Source organism: Nothobranchius furzeri, chromosome 8, assembly GCF_043380555.1.
Source record: "Nothobranchius furzeri strain GRZ-AD chromosome 8, NfurGRZ-RIMD1, whole genome shotgun sequence".
NCBI classification, from domain to species: Eukaryota; Metazoa; Chordata; class Actinopteri; order Cyprinodontiformes; family Nothobranchiidae; genus Nothobranchius; species Nothobranchius furzeri.
The window spans coordinates 62,332,485-62,356,844 of NC_091748.1; the positions used below are offsets into that span (position 1 = coordinate 62,332,485).

Here is a 24,360-nt window from a genome sequence, read left to right on the forward strand (position 1 = left end):
GAGTCTGGAGGAAGGCTGGGTAGAGGGAAATGCCAAAATGCTTAAAGTCCAGTGTCAAGTACCCACAGTCAGTGATGGTCTGGAGTGCCATGTCAGCTGCTGGTGTTAGTCCACTGTGTTTTATCAAGGGCAGGGTCAGTGCAGCTAGCTATCAGGAGATTTTGGAGCACTTCATGCTTCCATCTGTTGAAAAGCTTTATGGAGACGAAGATTTCATTTTTCAGCACAACCTGGCACCTGCACACAGTGCCAAAACCACTGGTAAATGGTTTACTGACCATGGTATTACTGTGCTCAATTGGCCTGCCAACTCTCCTGACCTGAACCCCAAAGAGAATCTGTGGGATATTGTGAAGAGAAAGTTGAGATAACACAAGACCCAACACTCTGGATGAGCTTAAGGCCACTATCAAAACATCCTGGGGCTCCATAACACCTCAGCAGTGCCACAGGCTGATTGCCTCCATGCCACGCCGCATTGAAGCAGTCATTTCTGCAAAAGGATTCCCGACCAAGTATTGAGTGCATAACTGAACATAATTATTTGAAGGTTGACTTTTTTTGTATTAAAAACACTTTTATTGGTCGGATGAAATATGCTAATTTTTTGAGATAGGAATTTTGGGTTTTCATGAGCTGTATGCCAAAATCATCAATTTTAGAAACAATAAAAGGCTTAAACTACTTCATTTGTCTGCATGCTCTGCTAAAGACTCTGTAGGAGAACAGAAGAAATAATGATCAATGGGAACTTGTGCTTGATATGTTTTTTTTTTCACTTTTTTTTTTGTATGCAGGATCAGGGCGAGGCCATTGCCCACACCATGACTGCCCAACGGAGCAACGCCCGCATTGAAGGCCTCAAGGCTGGTACACCTTATGTGGTTCAGGTCCGTGCCCGAACAGTGGCCGGTTATGGACGATACAGCAGCCCAGCAGACTTCAGCACCAACTTGCAAAGTACGTTACTCCCACACTTTTGTAGATCCAGAGATAGTGTGTCAACGTGTTGCGTTGGAAAAATGGCTTGAAAATAGCAACACGCTCAAACTTCTGAGGGAGATCAATAGTCAGTCTGTCTATTTTTCATTCAAATAAATCTTTACTTCTTATAGAAAATTTTACAATTTTTTAATATTTTTTCCCATCTAATTGCAGCCAATCCAATGATTATTAGAGATTAAAATTGTATGCTAGATTTTTTTAAATAAGATTTATATCTTTAGCTTTATCGGATTTCTTCCTGTTCTGCTTAATACAGCCTGATAACCATGAAGACACATTCTTATTTTCTATAATTAAATATTCTGACTGATTTATGAAAGGCATATTTGACTATACATTAGACTTTAGCTCATGTGGACATATCTTTATGATTACTCCTTTATTCATTTAACAATGTTCTCAATGCTACACCTAAAGCTGATCCACCCAAGTCATGGCAAGAGCAGCTGCCACTCATCGTTGGATCAATCACAGCCATCTTGGTCTTCATCATTGCACTTGTGGTCATCGCCATCGTCTGCTTCAGGTCAGAATATGCCTGCTAAAAAAATTACAACAATCAGCATGCATGGTAGATTTCACTTCTGTATGCTCCCACAGCAGGGGCTTAAATTTACACCTAAGCATAATGTTTTTCTTCAGATGAGGAAAACAGAGAGCTTCAAATGCCAACTTTGTTTTCACGTCCTCCAAACCACCCCAACACAGTCTCAGTGGAATGCTTTGCCACCTGTGAGGCAGCTGAATGCAAGATTAGCCTTCTGAATCACTGAATAGTAAATAGCTTTGGCTAGATTGCTCTTTTTGCTCACTGGACACAGCATGGCATATCAGCTGTTGAGTCTGATAGGCTTGCCTTCATGGCCCAACACTTTAAATCTACTGTGTGGTTGCCTGGTCACTAAGATCCCAGATGTGGCCATGTGTGCTCGGCTCAGCTGACTAAGAAGTTGTGAATGGCCGCTGACACCTTTTAAATAGTCTGATGCAACATCAGCACAGTCGTTTATCCATATTCAACTCATTTGTCAAGTAGCAAATGCAAAGTGTGTTTGTGTCACATGTGTGTGAGAGGTTGGCACCCACTCTTTGCTGGCACCCACTGATCTCCACATACAAGCCAGTTTAGGCAGCGGCTGACGAGCGTGGGCATCGGTCACGCTAGACTGAATAACAAAATCCCTGATTCCCCCTCCTCTCCTTTTCCCTCCTGATTCTTTTGCTCTGCTCTTTTTAAACATGGCAACATTGTGCTTCTCCCGGGGTCTTGGCTTAGCTGCTCCTCCGACTACCTCAGAAGAAAAAAAACTGTGATAATACAGAAGACAGAGCTCCTGCCTATACTAGACAAAAATTAGAATTTGAATTAAGATGCAAATCACCACTGAGCTTTTTTTTTTTGCCCCGGTTACTACATTAGACAACAAAGGAACCACATTAACATGCGGTTTCAACAGCCCAGTCCCAAATCTGTGGCCCCGCCCCATTACAATACAAACTGGTGAGGCTTTACAAACTGAAAGACGTGTACAAGAAAGAAACATAATAGAAAAATTAAGGGTGGGGTGGAAAGAGCGCCAGATTTCATGTGCGAATAAGATTTAGATTGAATTTGGAGAAAAAGTGGAATGTACGTAGAGTTGGGAAGACAAGACAGCTGAGCAGTCTCTATGAGTCTTTAGCCCTTTTTAGAAGACACACCATGCCAGAAAATCAGTGTAATACTGCCACCACGGTGTGTCTGATCAACGTGGCGGTATGGTGATGTGGGAATTTTGCGGCATTCATACCGTCACACTTGGTAGTAATATTACCTCAATGCCCGACTTGTGGAGGGAGGTGTTATGATAATGTGGAGAGTTACTGCCAAGCTCCAGCTGGCAACTATATTTAAAATGAAAGTAAAAACAGCAGCAAGATTAGCTTTTGCTAACAGAACAAGCTGAGATCATAACCGGGAGAGATGCAGAGCTCCAGGAGCTTCTCTCCGTTAGAGCTGGAGGTCAGATCACCAGAAACTGTACAAGGACTGTGGAGGACAGACATCTTTAGGAGCAGATTGTTAAAAAAAATAGCCTAATGAGCACAGCTTTGATCACAGTAAAAAGCAACTTATGTCCAAGATGAATGGAAGTCCGCAGTCGAGACCGGCTCCTTACCCCTTTTATGCCGCCGTTGCTTAATCTTTTGTAAAAAAGGACACGATTGCGCCTTATTACCGCTATGATCTGACCACTTAAAAATGACCCAAGGCTCCCTGACGCCACTATGGCGTTGTTGCAAATTGGCGGCATTGTTTTCTATAAGAGGCTTTTGTTTGCTTGTTTGTTTGTCTCAGCTGCTCATTTTAGTTTATCTGAGCATGGAAAGATTTGACTTGCTTTCTCAGACCTTTACTTTAGATTTGCATTGCAGTCAAATCATTATCCCACTTGACACTGATACAGTCTTTATCAGTGTATCTATCCTTTTGCCTCCAGTGTAATAAGACTAAACATCTTCACCAAGCCACAGCACCATGCTTCTATGTCTGATGTAACAACAAAAAAATTATAGGGATCTGTTTTCTTTTGCTGCCTTTGTTCTTTTCCAGTATTTGTATCCCACTGCGTCCATATAACTTAGTTTGGGTTTCATCTTTCTCAACAGAAAGCAGAGAAATGGTTCTGAATCAGAGTACACAGAGAAACTGCAGCAGTACAGTAAGTATCTTTGCTAAGATCTTTGATTAATTTCAAATTTCAGAAACAAGTCAAGTGTTCTGGTTAAAAAATGACCAACAAGCTGCTTCAATAACATAAATTGTTTTATCTTTTAGCACCGTGGAACAAAAAGTATAATTGAATGTGTTTGCATCCATAAATGTGTTGTTCAGAGCTTGTTTGGCTGCGTAGATTCACTTTCCTGTTCTTGCCACTGAATCCCCAATAGTAACGCCAGGAATGAAGGTCTACATTGACCCCTTCACCTATGAGGACCCCAATGAAGCAGTGCGGGAGTTTGCCAAGGAGATCGACGTGTCCTGCGTGAAGATCGAGGAGGTCATCGGCGCAGGTAACCCACCAAAGCTCCTGAGCTACAGGGGGAAGACTGCTAGTCACCTCCAGGCCATACCGTTAGAGGACTTCACACCAAGCGGTACTTTCACTCAATTCATCATTAGCCCTCTTCTTCCTCCCACCCCTACCACACTTATCACCTTTTAGGGACCCCTTCCTCCAGCACCCTCCTAAGTTCAGATCCGTACTAGTCATGTCCAATTTAAGTTAGCTTGACACATACTTTAATGCCACGGGCATTTGGAGTAGCTGAAAGAACTTTTTCTTTGGTGGATAATCATTTCATCCTTGTTCTGAAAATAGACCCCAATCCTGGAATAAGAACAATGATCTGTTTTTTTTAATCTCTCTTATAGCAATTGAATTCAGATTTTGGACGAGCAAATTATGATAGAGCCCTGTTTTTTTAAGTTTAAGTATTTTCATACAGGGTTTCCTCTTTTTTGGCTTTAAAATTTAAAAGTAAACTTCTTTTAAGAATGAAATGTACAATTACTTACATCATCATGCACATTCTGTTTCTAATCTAACTCTAAAAGAATTCTATTATTTCAAAGAATTCTGCAAATGACCTTCTGAGTGGCCTAGTGGTATGAGTGTCCTTCCTGAAACTGGGAGATTGGGGTTTCAATCTGGTTGGGTCATACCAAAGACTTTAAAAATGGGACCCAGTGCCTTCCTGCTTTAAGGTGTTGGATTGGGTTGGATTGGGGGCTAAAACCACCAAACAGTTCCCGAGCGCAGCCACAGCTGCAGCTCACTGCTTCCCATGGGGATAGGTCAAATTCAGAGATGTAATTTCACCAGTATGTGATGACTAATTATTTCAGTGCAACATTATTTCCAGATAAACTTTTCAAAGACTTGACCAAATAGGAAACCAAGCATTTTGCCTTTCAAAAGGACATACCTACTACTGAATCTGTCTTAAAGCTTAATATAACACATTGTCTCGAGTCCAGGATTGTCCCTGACCTCACACACTTTGTATTTTCTTGAGAACATCTTATAAAAAGAGGGCTTCACTATATTTGACCCTAGCTCCTGACACTTCCACCTCCTCACCATGTTATTGTCTACCTGATTTTTAGAACCCCCTCCCTTACATGATGTTGTAGACAGTGAAATATTTTCTGTACTTGAAATATTTGACAGTAATGCTTCTGCTTAATAGCTGCAGGACTTTGTCGTTTGAGGTTGAGTTATTTTTCAATATTTATCTGAATAAAATCGGAGGACGTTGTGATGGCAGAGATGGGAATCCCCTACTGCTGCTTCTGCTACTACCAATACTACTGCTACCGCTACTACGACAACTCTTCTACTGCTGAGGCTACTACTTGAAACCCGTCGCTTCCCAGCATTCGCCTTTGAAGTGACAAACCCTCAACCCTGTCTTCCCTGTCCCCCTTCCTCTCATATACCCTATACCCTTTCCTATATCAATCCCTCTGCCCCCCCCCCCCCCATCGCCTTCCCCTCTCTCCTCTGACCTCCCCTCACCTTTGTCACCTTTGCACCGATGTTAAAACACATCACTCTCATCGCCTAACTTTTCTTGCACATGCTTGGTGTAGAATATAAACATAAAGCGTCCACAACTGCAAAACCCCTCAAGCTTTTGTCTCCACCCATGTCCTCATCCAGCATCCGCTTCTCCAGCCCCTCCAAAGCATAGCACCACCTCCCTGATCCATGACGGCTTTCTCCCTCTCTCCCTCAAATTCACACAACCTGTCACTATTTCATCCTTGTTTCCTTTTATTTCAATGTTGTTGTTGTTTTGTTTATTTCATAGTTCTGGCATTGTTTTCATACTTTTCACTCACCATAATTTAAATTTTAATGTTTAGCCTAACAATACAAAGTTATTGTACACGCCCCGTACCACCATCATCCCTTAAGACTGGCCTTGAGTCTGGCTTCTCTTGCAGTTACCCCTTCCTCAACCCTCCTGCTCCCCTTCCCTGGCTCCTTGGTTCTAACCAGTTAACTGTTCCCTCTCCTATTTTTTCCCCCACTCTCCTCCACTCTTCCATCATGCCTCTCTTGCATATCTCCTCTTCCTCTTTTGCTTCTCTGGCTGTCTCACATGGGCTCTCACAGGAGAGTTTGGTGAGGTGTGCCGCGGTCGCCTGAAGCTGCCTGGCCGTCGGGAGATCATAGTGGCCATCAAGACACTCAAGGTTGGCTACACTGACCGGCAGAGACGAGACTTCCTTTCCGAGGCTTCCATCATGGGCCAGTTCGACCACCCCAACATCATCCGTCTGGAAGGTGTGGTCACCAAGAGTCGGCCTGTGATGATTGTGACTGAGTTCATGGAAAACGGGGCCCTGGATTCCTTTCTAAGGGTAAGGAAAATAAGACAACTCTGGCCAAACAAATTCTGCATCTCAATATTTCAATTAGGCGATCTTCACTGCAAGCCAATTTTGAGCTTTTATTTAGGCTATTTAACTTCCTTTGGATTTTCTTTAACTCAGCCACCGTGTCCACAGTGGATTTCTCACAAATAAGGGAGTTGGTGACATTTTAGCAAAAGATCCAACAAATCTCTGCCTCAAAGCTATTTCATACATTGTCTGACAAATTTTAGTGAGCAATAGAAGAAAACATAGAGGAGGAAAGAGGGGCATAAAAAACAACACAATAGCACGGCAGGCAAAAGGTAAGGATAAGAAAAGATGAAAAAAGACAAAATAAGAAGACATGTGAGAGTATACAGAGTCAACAAGAGGAATGTACCACAAATTCATTTGAACCTGTAACTCTGATCGACAGTCCAATTTAATGCTGTCATTCTGTCATCCTTTTCCAGCTCAACGATGGGCAATTCACAGTGATCCAGCTGGTTGGCATGTTGCGTGGTATCGCAGCAGGCATGAAGTACCTGTCAGATATGAACTATGTGCACAGAGACCTGGCTGCCCGGAACATCTTGGTTAACAGTAATCTGGTGTGTAAGGTGTCTGACTTTGGGCTGTCTCGTTTCCTTGAAGATGACCCTACAGATCCCACATACACCAGCTCACTGGTGAGTGGATTTGATGTGCTGTTGTAATTTGTGTTAGTGTTTTAAATGGACATCTAACATACGTAACGTTTAACATCAGTATATCACCTCTGATTTAAGTCCCCTTTCTAAATGAATCTGCTCACAAGACTTGACACTGTTGTTGCTTTTCTTGACAGTGTGGCACTGACAAGAAGTAAAACTAAAGATGCGGTTCACTGAAAAACATTTTTTAATTATTATTTCTGACCATGAAAAGTGTCTCCTACACCTATCTCCTGAATTAGTTTCTGATAGAAAATAGATGGTGAAACTCTAGGATTTGAGAAACCTGACAGACCTACGTCACATTGTCACTTAACATTCATGGACTCACCCATCTTGACTCGTGGCAGGGAAAATTGTTGTTTTAGCATTCAGGAAACAGAAAATGTCTTGGCTAGTGGAAGCTAACTGTTAGCATTAGCAACTTCACCACACAGCAGAAGCTTCTTTAGGCTTCTGTTATTTGTGGGGATAAAATAATCAATCTTTAAAAGTAAGAGTAGTCAGTGGTAGAGCCACGTTGCTGTTAGCCAATCAGAGGTAAGATGTCCAAATATCAGGAAGAAAGACTCCAACTCCTGCTGTCTGATCTGGCAATCTTCTAGGTCTTGAGAGATCCACATCAGGGCTTTTTATATCCAGAGTACAACTTACAAGACATTCATTCATGTATTTTAATGTATTGATTAAATGAGTGAATCACACCTTTAAAGACAGATTAGGGAACAGACTGAAAATAAATCATGCAGCTAGATTTTTTACACACTATGTGAACTCTTAGAGTCATAACTGTACTTCCAAAAAACAGAAAATACGTGTTGTGGTAGATGTTGTCTAGGGTGACATTTCTATTAAATTTACAAATCTGTTAAAGCTGTTAAAAATTATGTTTAATATGTATTATACTTACATACCCTTATTTTCATGTCATATTCCAATCTGTGATTCGTTTTAAAGTTAAGAAACCTGCTCTGGTTCTTCCAAATTTCTTTTTAACCCTCTGGAGGCAGGCGTTGCACATTTGCAACGTTAAAACCTACCTACCTGGTTACTCCACATATGAAGTTCATGAGCATTTTTTAACTCAGAAGTACCCCTGAAGGACTTAATTGTTCGTCCTTTTATCAAAACTTATTTTGAGCCTGAGGGGGTTAAATAAAAGAATAGTTTTCCTCTCCCTGAGCAACACAGCTGTTCGGTTGGCTGTTGAAAGTCCCTTTCAACATCTTGTTTAGCAGAAAAGACAAAAAAACAAAACCAAACACCTATAGCAATATCCGGCAGAATGAGGTCTGACAAGTCTAGTGTTGACAGGAAGCAACAGTGTTAGTTTCCTAAAGAAAACCCTGCCGGATACGAGAATCATAGCTGCACTTGGACGTAATGGTGATATACTGATGTTAAAAATACAGTGTGAGCCATGCTAAATAGTCTTATGTGTCCACGTGTCATTTTTGTCTCAGTGTTTGACTAACCATGTGTGTTTTTGGTGTTGAGGGTTTACAGCATGCACCCACGTGTTGAGCATCGACGTTTCCCTTCCAGTTTTTTTGCTCACCCTTTCTCTCCCCCTCTTGTGTGTGTGTGTGGCTCTGTCTCTGTGCTCCATCCCTCCAGTATTTCATGCTCACATACTCATTCACATATCCACAGGGAGGTAAAATCCCCATTCGCTGGACAGCCCCTGAGGCGATCGCCTACAGAAAGTTCACCTCAGCTAGTGATGTGTGGAGCTACGGCATCGTCATGTGGGAAGTAATGTCGTACGGCGAGCGGCCGTATTGGGACATGAGCAATCAAGATGTAAGCTTTGCTTTTTTTGGTTTGTAAAATGCAAATACTTGAAATTGCTCTGTGGGAAAAATCTACAGTAACTCCCTAACATGTTCCTAATGTTTAAATGTCTAGCCCAGAGCTGGTTTCATCTTTTATCTCTTATTTATCTATTTTATTCTCTACTTTCCTCCCTCGCTTATCCATTCACCAACACACATCTTGATTTTCCGGGGTGTCCATCTTCTCTTCAGTTTAAAAATGTGCGAGTGAACTGAAATATTTTTCTGTTGTCCTTCCTCAGGTGATAAATGCTGTAGAGCAGGACTATCGACTGCCCCCACCCATGGACTGCCCCACGGCCCTACACCAGCTCATGCTGGACTGCTGGGTCAAGGAAAGGAACTTGCGACCCAAATTCACCCAAATTGTCGCCACATTGGATAAACTTATCAGAAACGCAGCCAGCCTCAAGGTTGTCACCAATAGCACACAGTCCACAGGGTAAGTCTTAGTGAAACTACACCCTAGAGCAGGGGTATTCAGACCTAAAACCTTCCGATGACTGGACAACCCGCTCTACTTCCTGAGCTACTGCTGCCCTTGTAGCCACAACAGGTCTACCATTGGTCTGATTGCAGCGCTATATGTTTGTTGGGTGAGCTTAATGTTAGAGCTGCAATGGAGAAAAAAATACAAAGATGGCTTCAGCTGAGGAACCATACTCCTTTGATACAGCTTTGGCATCAACTTTGAACGATATAGACTTAAGTCCTTTGTTAGACATGAGCAGGCAGAGGTACATTTATTTTGAAAGGGGATCTATTAGCTTCTTTGACGGTGTATGGCAGACTGCCTCATTGACTGGCATCTGTAGCGGTGAATACTTCACATTTTTTGTTGCACTGATTGGTCCATGCATTGTCCAATTGCATGTGGAAACAATTTGAACAACAACCATAGATCCAGCCCCACAGCTGGGTGCTTTCCATGGCTCGAGGCCAGATTATAGATTTACTATCTAGGATGACTCGCCAGGCCACCAAAACAGCATTTTGTCAAGAAAAGCCTTAAACTGAGTAAATGCTGCTGGTACATCATCGTTGCCAGGCAACAATATAGTGGTTATTAAGTTCCCCAAAAAATCCCATTATTCAGTAACACCTTACAATAAAGGTCCCTTTATTAACATTGCTTGGTGCATTATTAATCATTAATAAACCATTACATAATGTGTTAACAACTGCTATTATGCATTACAAAGCATTACTAAACATGTTATCAATGCAATATTAAGCAGTTAACTAATGTCTATTACTGAACCTAAGGGTCCAAAATTCATTCAATAATGATTAATTATGGTTAAGTAATGCTTAAGTAATGCTTAGGCATCTATTAGGCATTTATAAAGTGTTTATAAATTGATAAATGTTTACACTTTACAAAAAGGGTCGAAAATTTATTTATTAATGATTAATTATGCTTAAGTATTGCTTAGGAGTCTATTAAGCATTTAGAAAGCATTTATAAATGGAACAATGTTTATACTTTACATTAAGGGTTAAAAAAAGCTTAGCACTGCATTAATTAAGGTTCAGTAATAGGTATTATTTAACTGCTTAATAATTCATCAAATAATATGTTTAGTAATGCTATGTAATGCATAAAAGCAGTTGTTAACACTTTTTAACGGTTTATTGATGCTTAATATTGCACGAAGAAATGTTAATAAAGGGACCCTTATTGTAAAGTGTTGCCCATTAATCTCTAAATACACTACTTATTAGCACTAAAATGATTTTTAGGTGAGTTTTGTTTTTATTAAGTTGTATGTTAACAGGCAGCAGAAGTTTGTGGAAGAATTGTATTCTTTGTCATCACTTTCTTTGATACACTCACCTTACTTGGACTGGTCAAGACATCAGTTTGCATCTGAGGTAATGTGCTATGCAAATGCATTTTTCCCTGACTCTTACAATGCATGGAAGTCCCTGATTCAGCTACTAGAGTCTGTTAGTACCACACACAGTGCAGATTTCTTCCCATACAAATCTTTAGTACTCACATATGCAGGCTTGGCCATTATGCAAATCCAAATTACCATCGCTCAATACAACCTTTAAAGAGGTTCAGCCACCAGCTGGGAGCTCAATCAATCACGACACTTCTACATTTAGCTGATTTGTCTTTATTTGAAACTTCAAGTTCTTGGAATTAGTTTGTAGGATAGAAGGCTACAGAGTTGGAGTGTATCAAAAAGGGGTGACCTACCTTTCTGTCCCTGCATCAGGGCCTTTCAGTCTTGAGGGAGGGCCTCAGACAATCCTGGGTTGGGCTCAGGAGATAAATCAAGGTCTCGGTTGGCCACTAGAGTGATGTTCTTAGAAGATTAGGCTTGCGTTTAATTAGCTCGATTAAAGCGATGCAAGAAAAGAGATGCGAGCGACTTTTAATTAGCCACTAACAGGATTTTAAACGGGCCAGTGGCGAGGTGGCCTCCTGCCGACAGACCTAACAAGTGAGGAGTGAGGGAAGGAACAGCAGTCCTGGTTGGCTGGAGGTACAAAAACACTAACATGGGGTCTTTTGGTTGTGTGCTTAATAATATGCACCTGACTTGTTTGCAAACTCTAAAATGTATTTAAGGGAAAATTACCAGAAGGGCCTAAGTCACAAGAGGATATCAGCACTTCCTAATTTTACTTTGAGTCTTTACTGTGAGTAAAAGAGAGATATATGTCCTGTAGAGTGGAACAGTGAGATCTTCAGCAGGAACAGTCTCCCATTGGAAACGTAATAGTCCCTAATAAATTTAGTTTAGGCTTATAGTGATTCTAAAAGATACCTCGTGGGATTATCCATCTATCCTGCTGTGCTTCTGTTTTCGTCTTACATGTAGCCAGCAGTAGTCTGGACCCTTTCCTAGCCAACCTTAGAGAAGCTGGGCTAACAATCCTCAATTAAGAGAAGCCAGAGTCTGGCGTTAACGACAGCCTGAAGCCCCAAGTTCTGAAGCACAGCCCTTATTAAAAAAATCACTCCATCTGCACCGCTCAATGGAGCCTCTGTACCACTGTTATTACCTCCCCTATATGGCTTTCCTCCTTCTTTCTCTCTCCATTCCTCTTTTAATTGTTAGTGCATCTAATGCCATCAAAAAGGATGACAGGGATCAACAGAGCAGGGAGAGAGAGAGAGAGAGACAGTGGTGCTCTTTCTCTGGGCTCACTCCCTCGACTGTTTTTTCTCCTTCACCTTCCCTCACCTCCCCGCCACCCACTCCACCTCTGCTCTTCTTCATCCGCTCTACTTTGCTCTGAGTAGTTTTGCAGTTTTATTAAAACTCTCAAGGTGGCCTCTTTTATCTACAGCGCTGATCGTGGCTGTTTTTTTTTTTATCCACATGGCCTTTTGGGTTGTCAGCAGGTTGGTAAGCGTTGGTCATACACACCTGCTGACAACCCTGCTGCATATTAAGACGAGACGGGGAAAGGGACATTAGCATAGCTACAGAGAAACGTCCCTTCAGATCTTACTGTTTTACCACCAGTACATTTGAAAGGTACGTGTTTACATTCCACAGATGTTTCAGTCTTTTCCAGAGGAAAATGTCTCCCTGCACACATCCGTTCGCTGAGTCAACTTGTATCATAATCCTGAAAGAATAAGAGCTCAGCTTTACCCTTGGGGAACATTCTGTAAATGCAATAATTGTAAGCTGAAATGTAGAACTCTAATAGCGTGTTACTTGAGCTTTTGTTCATGCTGAAGGTGCAAATTTGTTTCAAATTGGCCAGTCAAACCACATGGAATCCAATCTTCCCAGATCCAATTTAGACCACGGCTGTTGAAGTTTTGAGAATGGTTACAGTTAGACATTTTTTTTACCTTGATGCGTTATTCCCAAAGAAGCACACTTTTGTGTTATTGTAACGCAAGGATCAAGAAGAAAGTCAGAACTAATGTTCCACAACAAATCATGAATAATTGAGAATGAGTACATTAACTCCCATCTCACCTTAATTGTTTAGAAAAGCGTTTGGTTTCAGATTTGAAATTGTACACTGTACACCATCACTTCCCATCAGCTGTTGTGCCAGTGTCCACCGCCCAAGCCTCCAGCCAGTCTCTCCACAGTCATAAAGTCCCCAGCCCCAGTGCACACAACTCCTTACATCCTGTATGGAGGAGAGGGAAGGAGAGGGGGAGAAAACAAGGAGGAGAGGCAGAGAAATGGAGAGATGGCGCTCAGTGGGGGGCGTTTGGGGCTGAGGTTGGCCGCTAGAGGCAGTAGAATGATGACCTTAACCCTCTCTCTCTCTCTCTCTCTCCTCCCTGCCCCCTGTCCTCCCAAATGTAGGGTGTCCCAGCCTTTGCTTGACCGCAGTGTGCCAGACTATACCACTTTCACCACTGTGGGGGACTGGCTGGATGCCATCAAGATGAGCCGCTACCGTGACAACTTCATCAACGCTGGATTTGCGTCCTTTGACCTGGTGGCCCAGATGACAGCAGAGTGAGTGGAGCTAATCAGGCCCAAAGTGATTGACTGCACCGGGTTTGAAAGTTAAATTAAAGTTTCATCAATTGACCTTGAGTGAATGAATATTTACTCGTGGATAAATTAAACATGTGATGTGGACTCGGTAGACCCAGATATTAAACTTAATGGACCCAAAGCTAGCAAATAGCTAATGCCGTTTTTAAGCATTTTCAAGCTGTGTTGGTACATCTGGTGTTGCAGATTTAAAGTTCTCAATATTCAGCTGGTTCCTTTATCCCCAGCTGGAGACGTACACAACATTTATCTTGCCTACAAACAGGAAATGATGTAATGGAAGTCATGTAAATCGGATGCAAGTGATGATCAAATAAATGAATTAGGATTCTAATGATAAATAAATCATTCTCACTAGCTGCATAATAGGCAGTGGAGGTGGGGGTAATTTGTTTCAATTTGACCAGGCTGACAGGTGTGCTGTACTGTGGCTGTCTGTTGCCCTTAATGGCCAGTAATTCCTCTTAATGGTTTCCATTTATTATCATTTTATCCTCTGTTGCTGTGCTGATGGGGATGACACAATATGAAGAGGAGAGAAAAAAAACATTTATTTATCCTGGAAAATGTTGCAGGAATGTAGCATCTGCATTTCCTCAGCTCCGTTTGGTGGTCTGTGTGTGACATTAGATCATCCAGTGTGTGGGAGGATGATGATGAAAGTCGGCTCATCACTGACTCAGACAATATCTGCTCTCTCCTTGTCTACTGGCCAGTTAAATCAAGCAAACGAGTGGAAATGGGAGCTTTTGTTGCTATATTATTGAACAATGTAATCATTAAATGATAACTGATGATGACAAATCTGACTGCTATTGTCGCTGCGTGCCAAACGTTTGATTGTGCAGCAAAAAAGGACAACGATACACTGTTTGCTTTTATTTTATGCAATACAAGTTTGATGTAATTATTTTTGCTGTTGTCACAATACAGCAATTTAAATAAAATGCACTTGTATTTTCCTATTTTATTTATATTCCTATATTTTATGTTATAAATGGCAGCAGGTAGACTTCACAGACCACGGCAACCAAACAGTAGCTACGTTTGCCTTTTAATCATTAACTGTCATTATGGCATTTTGACTTGAATCATCTTGCACACCTGCAAGTAACAGAAGTATGTTTAACCGCACCTCTCTTTGACGGTTCCCGTTTTGTTAACATGCCCGCAGGAAGCTGTTTTATGGCTGAGGTCTGTGCCCGTTGCCCACCTGGAGAAGTGTGTTTACTTGCAATGAAAGTGAAACTTGCTGCTATTCAACTTCAGCTTGGCATTTTTTTAATTGATGGAGCCACTTGTTCTTTTTTTAAAGTGTATTTATTTATTTCCCATCTCCACAGGGACTTGCTGCGAATAGGGGTGACGTTGGCCGGTCATCAGAAGAAAATTCTCGGTAGCATTCAGGACATGAGACTACAGATGAACCAAACACTTCCTGTCCAGGTGTGAGCACAGACGGATGCAGTCAAAGGACAAGCAGACAGGAAAAGGAGGAGGGAAAGGTGCCAGAGAAGGCCAATGGAAACAAAACCCTAGCTGCCTGATCCATCTCTGCCAACTAGACACTAAAAACTGGCTTGCAGTGCCTCAGATATATAGTTTTTCTTTATTTCAGAACCACTTACATTTCTTGCCCCCGCTCTTTAGTTCCTTTGCATATTTTTCCCCTCCCATCCAAATGGAATCAGTTTTTTTTTTAAAGAAGAGAATGGGTTGACCCCCTTTCCCATATGCACCTCACCAGCTCTAGAATGGGTTGATGTTTGCATGCATGTGGTTTTTGGTGAAGTTGGCCTCAGTGGTGCTCTGATCCTTGTGCAAGAACCTCTTCCCTTGATCCTTAATGCAGCTCTGCTGGACGTAAGAATCTCTGGTCAATAAGGAAGACCCGCATTCATAATTAACCCGGGGATAAAACAAAATGTGTGCCAGATCACGAGAGACAGAGGACGACCTGGACGGGTTGTTTTATTGTGCATGTGTGTTGTTCTCCATCTTCATATTGAAGGTGTGATACCTAAAAGGGCACTTGCTGCAGAAAGGTGAGGTGGTGAAGACAAAAATATAAGTTGGACTTCCATCAAAGGTCAAGAGGATAACAGAAAAGGTCAAAAGAGAAGGCAGCCACATTTTTGGACATCTGCACTGGCTTTTTGGTCGACAGACCTCTTTGCTCTGGTCTGAAGTGACTTTGGATGGTTCCATAGCGTGGGAACACCTGCTTATCACCTGTGTTTTTTAAATGAGAAGCCTCTTTCTTCGCTCTACTTTTATTTTGTTTCCTTTGAAGTTGCTTAGATTTTTTACACATTTTTGGGAGATTTTCAAAATGGGATCCCCTCCATGACCGGACACTTAATGTGATGAGTGGGGGACGAGGACTGTGGCAGAATGACCCCTTGGCCTTTAGTGTGATTTTTTTATGCGAGTGGCTGTGTGTGTGTGTGTGTGTGTGTGTGTGTGTGTGTGTGTGTGTGAGCGTCTGAGCGTCTGACTTAAGTGTCTGGGTGTACAAGAGTGTATACACATTTCTGTACAAAACAGCTTCCACAGTTTGACAGAATGAAGAATTAAAGCATGGACTGAACTGTAATAAGGAGCAACTATATCTGAAATAATTACACTATACTCTGTGGACAGCTGTTAAACATTCACTTTTTTAATGACTCCAAAAATGGACTTTAGACACACACACACACACACACACACACACACACACACACACACACACACACACACACACACACACACACACACACACACACACACACACACACACACACACACACACACACACACACAACAGTCAATTGATAACTACAAACACTTGTTTATATTTCTCAACCTCCTGCCCTGTGTATTTATTTGTACCTAACCCATCAACCCCCCAAATCCCCGACTACAACACAAAGATGGACTGGGCTGCTGTTTGGGAGAGTGGACTTCATCCAACGAAGAGGAGAAACTCCAAGCAACTTTATCCGATCAGAAATTCCTAATGAATTAGTAAATATTAAACAAAAAAATGCACATAAATTGGGATATTGTATTTTTGTTGTTGTTCTAAACAGCCTGTACATGTTTTGTAACAAATAAGAAGAATAACTAAAGAAAATTGGTGTTGTGAAATGTTTGCCTCACAGTGAATTAAACCTAATGATGATGCAAGATGAGAGAGGAGATTCAAGTAGAAACAAACCGCCCCATGTTCGATGACTGCATCATCGCCTGTTTTTATGAGCAGGCGTTACGCAAGTGTTGATTGTGTGCAGGTGTGTGTGTGCCCCAATCCATTCTCAACATAAGGAGCATTTATGAAGCGCTGAGCCGTTACTAATTGTCTTCCAGGCACATAATTGTCATCTCCTGCAAACCAATCAACATTTTTTTAAATGCAAGACTTGTCAAAAAGTTTTTACAAGGACAAACCAGGGATAGCGTTGTTTCAGCATATCACTGCAGTCGCCACAGAGGAGGAGCTCCATAACGGGCCACGCAGTTTCTCCCCATCCAACAGGATCCTCATTAGAGAATCCACAGCTGTCAGAGGAGCAACCTATTGGTGTTTGTCTGTCAGCTCGATTAATGCAGCAGCCAATCAGGCATCATTCGGATATGAATGTGCAGCACGCAGGCAGACACATGGGGCAGGCAGGCCTATCATTATGTCTCATTCATTTCCTGTCTGGCCTGCAATCACCCAGTCTCTGCACTGGGTGCTGCATGATTAGCACAGAGCTGGATCGACAACACAAGCATACAGGCAGCCAAAAACCTGGAGCCACCCTCGTCTTAACTGATAGCAGCTGCACCTCCAACACCATATTTGTGCTTCTCAGGAGAGGGTGTGTGGAGATAGCGGATTAGAGACTGCTGTGATCTTCCACACTGTCTCTTTATTGTTTGGGCTGGAGGCGATCAATGCAGTATATGACTATGATAATTATTTGCATGCATGATGATACTGCAACACTTCATTAATGTTTTTTTCTCTCTCGAACAAGTGAGTTTACTAATACTCTGTTAAGCGCTTACTAATCTGTAACTGTAGAGGTGCACTATTAACTAATTCACAGGAGTACATGAGTCTGGGTTTGAGGTTGTATTGGTAGTAATATGGGTGTAAATTGGAGCTGCAAGAACTGGCAACAAAACTTTTGTCATCAATAATCACAATTATTTTATCGTCTTTCACAGCAAAACTGGAACAGAGTGAAATGTTTGGGAACGACAACAATTTCAATCAAGGGATTTTCCCCAATTAAGAAAAAATGTCCTCCTCTTTCTCAGTTGTTCATGACTTCTGTTCCACTCACTGTTAACTCATCTGTGGCGCCAAACAAGACTAGTTGATTGGCATAAAACAACATCAAAACTCGGGGAGGCTAAACACTGTCAGATGGCAAACATCCCGACTCATGAGAAGTGGCAGCCCGGAGCCTTTTGTGAACTATTGATGAAGTGCACATGGTTTTCTGGGGTCTAGAGTTGTGCTCACCAAAGTCAACCGGCCGTGAGCGATGGGCGACTGGCAGGGTTGCACACATTTAAAAGATTAACCCATCAACCGCTTCAACTGAAAACAATTAATCTTTTAGTGTTTTTTTAAAGATATTCGTAAGAGTGTTGCACATTTCACACTCAAGGAAAAAAACTGCTCTCTTGTGTTTTGAGTGTATCCATCTGGCTGCAAATGGCTGAAATGAAGATGGACTGTTACGTGTGTGTGTGTGTGTGTATGTGTGTGTGTGCGTGCGTGCGTGCGTGTGTGTGTGTGTGTGCGTGCGTGCGTGTGTGTGCTCTTTTTAACAGTTGGATCACCAGAGTTTAGATCAGTTGTGCTTATCTCTCCGTGTGCTAGTAGGATTCAGACTATCCAAACATTCCTTAAAGCTTTCTTCCTCAGTTTAACATATTCTGCAGCGTATCACAGATGAAACCTCCTCTCTGAAAACACCCCTCACCCCTCCACATTTCGGCTCTCTAGCTTTGTTTTCCTACCTGTCTGTTTTCAATTAATATATACAGTACTTTTTGTTTCCTTCTTCCGTCTAACGAGCTCACAGACCTGTCTGTCTTTTAGTTGCTTTTATTTTTTCCTGTCTTATAATAACAAGCAACATGCTTCAGAGAGTTCTGTACATGTTTAGTGAAATAGAATCAGGGGAGTGGGGTTGGATTGAGAAATACAATTGTCACTTCCTCTTTGAAAAGCATTGAGATGTATTTAAATGGTGGAGATATACACAGCAAATGACTAAAAAGATGAAGCATTCTTGTAGAAATATTTTTAAAAGACCCTTTTTGCAATTAAATTATTTAAGAAATGTGACCCAATCTCCCCTCTGAGTCTTGTGTTGTGTCTTGAATCGATCATTCTTCCACATGGAGATGGTTCTTTGTTCTTTAAAAGGTACCATGCCAATTACTGATGATAATCACACACATGCTCCTCAGTCGGGCAACTGCCCAGGACAAACACATCCTACCTCTCTGCATACATTTTTATGGCCATCTCCCACTGCTGTAATGATTACCAGAACTTTGGGTAACGCTGTAGTATTTATTACAGCGACTGCTTTTGTTTGATAAAGTCATGCTATAGCATTGGTTCAGCTTACAGAATGATTTAGGTAAACACCACACACCCCCAGGTTTAACTGCCAACTTCCAAACATCTGCTCAGTTTATCCATGAACTGGAATAGTTGATTTTTCATCCAAAAACCTCTGATTTGATGTTTGGGTTGCAGACAAGCTTAAGGTGTATTATTGCTCTTTTTGAGGAAAATGTTGATGTTGCAGAACAAAGATTTTTCTTCTGAAGAGTTTTTATTGATCTTTTGAAAAGTTTTCTGGTTCCTTTGTTGAAGGAATGCTTAAGTTTCAACTGTAGTAAACAACCCTGCAGCAGGCTGCTGTAGCTAGCACTAACAATAAGCTAACACCGATGAAAGCCAACTGACACTAAAAAAGCCATCAAGTAAAAAGATCCACGCTGTCGGGCAAAAATATTATTACTTTTAAGTCCAGTAGCAACAAAGCCAGGTCACCATCAGTTTATGATTTCGTAGCAAGAGTTGGCAGCACCAATGTTCACTACAGTTGTAGCTCTTTGCTTCGCCTCCAAAGACATTACTCTTTACTCCCAGGCTCAGTCATGATGTCAACAAAAGTTGCAAGATGGTTCTTCTTCTGACCAACTGCTAGCCTTTGTATGATCTACCAGTACAGTAAATGGTTATTGTCACAAAGCAGATAGAGACCTCCTACTAGTGCATCTACCCGAATCACAAACCCTGTTAAATACAGAGAGGGCTACTGTCACGGTTTGCCTCCCTCTGCTGTGAGTTTTGGTCAGCGCTGTGTTACAGGTGGGCGTGGTACTCATCACACCTGTTCGGAGTTCCACTAATCGGAGCCAGAGGGATTTAAGGAGCGATGGGACTCAACTCCAGCGCCAGTCGATACTCTCACATGGGTAGATTCCAGCCTTGTTACCTGTCCTGATCATACGTACTAAGCTAATGAGCTTATTTATCCTGTTCCAGTTTCCTGATCTGAATCACCTACCTGGTCTGGAGTTGTTTCTTCCCGTCTCGTCGCTCAAGGATCCTCAGGTCTTCGAACTCCTCGCCCGCCTGCCTGTCCACGCTCTGCACCATCCTCACCGCTCCAGCCTCTCCCAGTCCGCCTCCGCGCAGCTTCTGGTCTCTGATCGTAAGAACTCTCAGTCTCTCAGTCAGTTTCTCTTGGTTCTCTGGTTCCGGTCTCGCTCACCTCTCCTTTTATCTTTTATAGATTCCGGTCCCGTCCCGTTCCTGTGTTTTCAGATGCAGCGTCCTTAGTTCTAGGTTGCTCCTTATTTCTATTTTTTTAAATAAAACACCTGTATTTTTCGTACCTTTGTTCTGTCGTGATTCTTCATGTCCATGGGTGAAGCACTTACCCACAGCATGACAGCTACAGAGTGCTGTCCAGTGTGAAGTTGGTCAAGATTGTGGTCCAATAACCATTACAACCAGTTTTAAAGAAATATCTTTAATTGTTGCTGGTAAAGTCTTTTCAGGCGTTCTGGAGAGGAGGGTCTGTCAAATTGTCCAACCTTAGATTCCGGAAGAACAATGTGGTTTTCGTCCTGGCTGTGGAACACTGGACCAGCTCTATACCCTTACGGGAGTCCTGGAGGGTACCTGGGAGTCCATCCAACCAATCAACATGTGTTCTGTGGATTTGGAGAAGGCGTTCAACCGCATTCTGTTCTTAACTTTGATGGACAGGATTTTTAGGCACAGCCAAGGTGTTGAGGGGATCCGTTTTGGTGGCCTAAGAATCATGTCTCTGCTTTTTGCAAATGGTGTGGTCCTGCCGGCGTTCTCTGGAGTGGTTCGCAGCTGGGATGAGAATCAGCTCCTCTAAATCTGAGACCATGGTCACCCAAGTGGAAGAGTTTAAAGTATCTCGGCTCTTGTTCCCGAGTGAAGGAAAGCTGGAGCGTGAGATCGATTGGTTGTGTGCAGTGATACAAGTGTTGTACCTGTCTGTCATGGTGAAGAGAGAGCTGAGCCAGAAGGCAAAGCTCTTGACTTACCAGTTGACCTATGTTCCATTCCTCACCTATGGTCACGAGCTTTAGGTAGTAATCGAAAGAACGAGATCACGGATACAAGCGGCCGAAATTAGTTTTCTCCGCAGGTTGTCCAGGCTCTCCCACTGAGATGGGGTGAGAAGCTTAGAGTAGACCTGCTGCTCTTCCACATCAAGAGGATCCAGTTGAGGTGGCTTGGGCCTCTGGCTTGGATGCCTCTTTGATGAGGTTTTCTGGGCAGGTCCAACCGGGAGGAGATCTAATGAAAGATCCAGGACACGCTGAAGGGACTATGTCTCTCTGCTGGCCAGGGAATGCCTTGGGATTTCCCCCAGAGGAGCTGGCCTAAGTGGCAGGGAGATGGATGTCTGAGCAAATTATAACAATGACAATATATGAAGCTGTGATATTATGAATCAGCTGATACTTGCAAATACCCCCCCCCCCCCACACACACACACACACATACACACACACATGCACACAACAAATATTTTTAGTTCTGCTTAATCATTAGACAGTATAAGCTGTTCACGAGCCCAAATGGTCTGTATTTCTATAGCACCTTCTAAAAATTCTACAACCCCCCCAAGGTGCCTCGCAACACAATCAGCCATTCATCCATTCACACACACATTCACACACTGGTGGTGGTGAGCTACGATGTAGCCACAGCTGCTCTGGGGCGCTCTGAGAGAGGTAAAGAAATATCCTTAAATTTGACCTCATCTTGCTCTTTATCCTCTTGTACTTTTCTTATTTAATTTGCCCACTTTAGTGTTCAGCTCATGTCTCAAGTCTCTCTTTTTTTTGTCTGGATGAAGCAGATATTTTTAAAAGGCTTCTCCCTTGGTGCCTTCTTTGAGGATTCGACAGAAGGTTTGGTTTTCTACGTTTATTTTACAGAGGGCAGAACAAATGTTAAACTTTTCTTTAATTAAATGTTGTAACATCTTGTTCCTGATTAGTGCTTCCAGAAAATCAGCTCAACTGATTCCTTCAGGATCCAGCAGTAGTTCATAAACGTTAAAGTTTTTTTTTTTTTTGCCTTTTACCTAATTTGTTCTCATAATCAACCTCTTTCTTCCTTTGTGGCACTGTTTTGGCTCAAGACATGTAAAAAAAATCCATGTCGCAAAATAAAATTAAGCATGACTGCAAACATCCTGAGACAGACTGAGGAACCATATCATAGGTTTAGAGTTTATTTTGACTAGCTCACAGAGCCAGTGCTCCCTCAGAGCTGGATTCATAGTAGAACCTGTCAGATTGAGGTAAATATGGACCAATGCCAAGATGGACTAGAGGACTGTATACTTTCTTCCGGCTATTGACATAGTGTCATGTTACTCTGAGCTGGGAAATATTGATTCTCTGCAGGTGCATTTCATCAAAATATGTCATATAATGCAAGGGAGAATTATTAAGACGTCAATAAAGATTAATTTCTTATCCCTCCTTAGTGAGTGAGGCAGCATTAGCATAAATATCGCTGTGCATTAACATTACTTAACCACGTGTCGGTCAGGAAGAAGATCAATGAAAAACATGATCACACATTTATAAAAAATCTACTTCCTTACAACCTCTTTGCACACTCCTCTTATTTCCATATCCAGATTCCTTTTAGTCTTTTCATAGACTCCATCTTCCCCCTTCCCCAATAAGAAACCTGCTAACACCCACGCACTCATGCATCAACTACTTTTTCATCATCTCCTCTGCCTCTTTAACTTCAGCCCAGCACAGCTAATTGGTCACGTCTGCACTGTGACATGGGGACCTGGCGTAATTGTTGGACAAATAGTGAGGCGTTTAGCTTCAGACCCGTCTGAAGCGAGCTGTACACAGACAGCGACTGACTGGAAAGCCTAATTACCACCTCAGCCTCACAACCTGCTAATTGGCTAACTCTTCCAACAAAGTAAAATGTGTATCTTTGTTTGTACGAGGGTTTGTTGGTGACTTTGTCCCCTAAATTAAAAGGGCTTGTGAAACAGGATACAATAAAATAAAATAGCAGCTCATGATGAATTACTGAACAGTCAACACACTGTGGTTTTAAAAATGGTCAGTTTGAGGGTAAAAAACAAAAGTTGATGTGGTTGTTATCCATCTGCTAATTAAACATGTTGGGTAGCTCCATCCAGACTTTCTTTTCAAGTAACCAAAAACACCCACACCATCTTTCCAGCACACGCTCTCGCTTGCAGACATGAATGAGCAGCTAAAACAAAAGTTGCACAGGATTTAATCTGCAATCATCCAAACTAAGCTCCCCCTACATCAAAAGTGGCTGAAATCCACCGATAAGCAAAAAAAAAAAAACAAAAAAAAAAACAATTCGATTCAAAGAAACAACAAAAATAATATCCAATGGCTATACCCTGAAAATATGAGCACAAGCTCGCCTCAACCCCTTCCCCAAAGCAGGGGTCCAGGCCTCTTTTGCTCCAGAACAAGCATCCTATTGTTGGGTGTTTGGGTGCAGCTGTGCAGTCTTTCTGTCTGATGGGCTGAGCACGTCTGCGACGGGAACAATATTCAACAGGACTACGCCCTGGAACCATTGGGTGACCTTGGGTTCACGGTCGAAGCCGGACAGTCGGTGGGAATCTGTCACATGTGAGAGATATGGCAGCCTTCAGGTACAGCGAGGCCGCTAAACATCAGCGAGGGGGGAAAGATGTTCTCACGGCTGCAGTTAACAAGATAGATTCTTAATTTACTGTAAACAGAGCGTAATACCAGAACCACGACACATAAATCACACAGCTTAGCACAAAACCACTTCGACGTGAGACTGCTAGTCAGGAGAACAATGCTCACAGCTGTGCATACAAGATGTTGAATAGAGACAATGCATTTACATGCTTCTGGTATCGGCTCACTTTGTGTCCTTGAGTCGCTGCCTACAAAGTGTGCAAGACATTGATAGGAAAATGAAACTTTAGGCTGAATCACGGGGCTCGGTTTCTACAGACACAAACACTAATACAAAGCTTTTAATTAGCTGGTTGGCAAGTTATTTATGTTTGTCTCAATATATACAAAAAAAGCATTATTCACTTGATCAATAAAAATCTAAATCAATAATTCTCAGTTCATTCAGTGTAATTATGAACAATAAACTCAAACAAAACATCTGCTGGACGGTCTTTCTTTGATGTGAATAATCGAGTTGCATCATCCAATCCATTTGGTTGGTGTGCGCCTTAATTATGCACACCAGCCAAAGAGAATTAATCGCCTCTGCTTTGTTCTTATGAAAGACGGTCATGACATTGCCAAGTTAAGGTCATTTTTTTTTCTTG

The 24,360-nt window shown here is 42.1% G+C and overlaps 1 protein-coding gene across 9 annotated transcripts in view; it reads left to right on the plus strand.

The window, feature by feature from the left end:
- The window catches only part of LOC107392751 (ephrin type-B receptor 3), a 63,154-nt gene extending 44,363 nt beyond the window's left edge, over positions 1 to 18,791 (plus strand). Inside the window, exons 7-16 of one of the 9 annotated variants that reach the window (XM_015970706.3) lie at positions 798 to 960; positions 1,423 to 1,531; positions 3,655 to 3,707; positions 3,925 to 4,143; positions 6,171 to 6,418; positions 6,886 to 7,101; positions 8,743 to 8,928; positions 9,203 to 9,402; positions 13,259 to 13,414; positions 14,800 to 18,791. In XM_015970706.3, the coding sequence (XP_015826192.3) occupies positions 798 to 960; positions 1,423 to 1,531; positions 3,655 to 3,707; positions 3,925 to 4,143; positions 6,171 to 6,418; positions 6,886 to 7,101; positions 8,743 to 8,928; positions 9,203 to 9,402; positions 13,259 to 13,414; positions 14,800 to 14,908 (1,659 nt within the window). In that variant the 3' untranslated portion in view covers positions 14,909 to 18,791. The remainder of the gene's footprint in view (positions 1 to 797; positions 961 to 1,422; positions 1,532 to 3,654; positions 3,708 to 3,924; positions 4,144 to 6,170; positions 6,419 to 6,885; positions 7,102 to 8,742; positions 8,929 to 9,202; positions 9,403 to 13,258; positions 13,415 to 14,799) is intronic. The other 8 variants (XM_015970707.3, XM_015970708.3, XM_015970709.3 and 5 more) reach the window with 8 other exon arrangements.
- Positions 18,792 to 24,360: the final 5,569 nt, after the last annotated feature.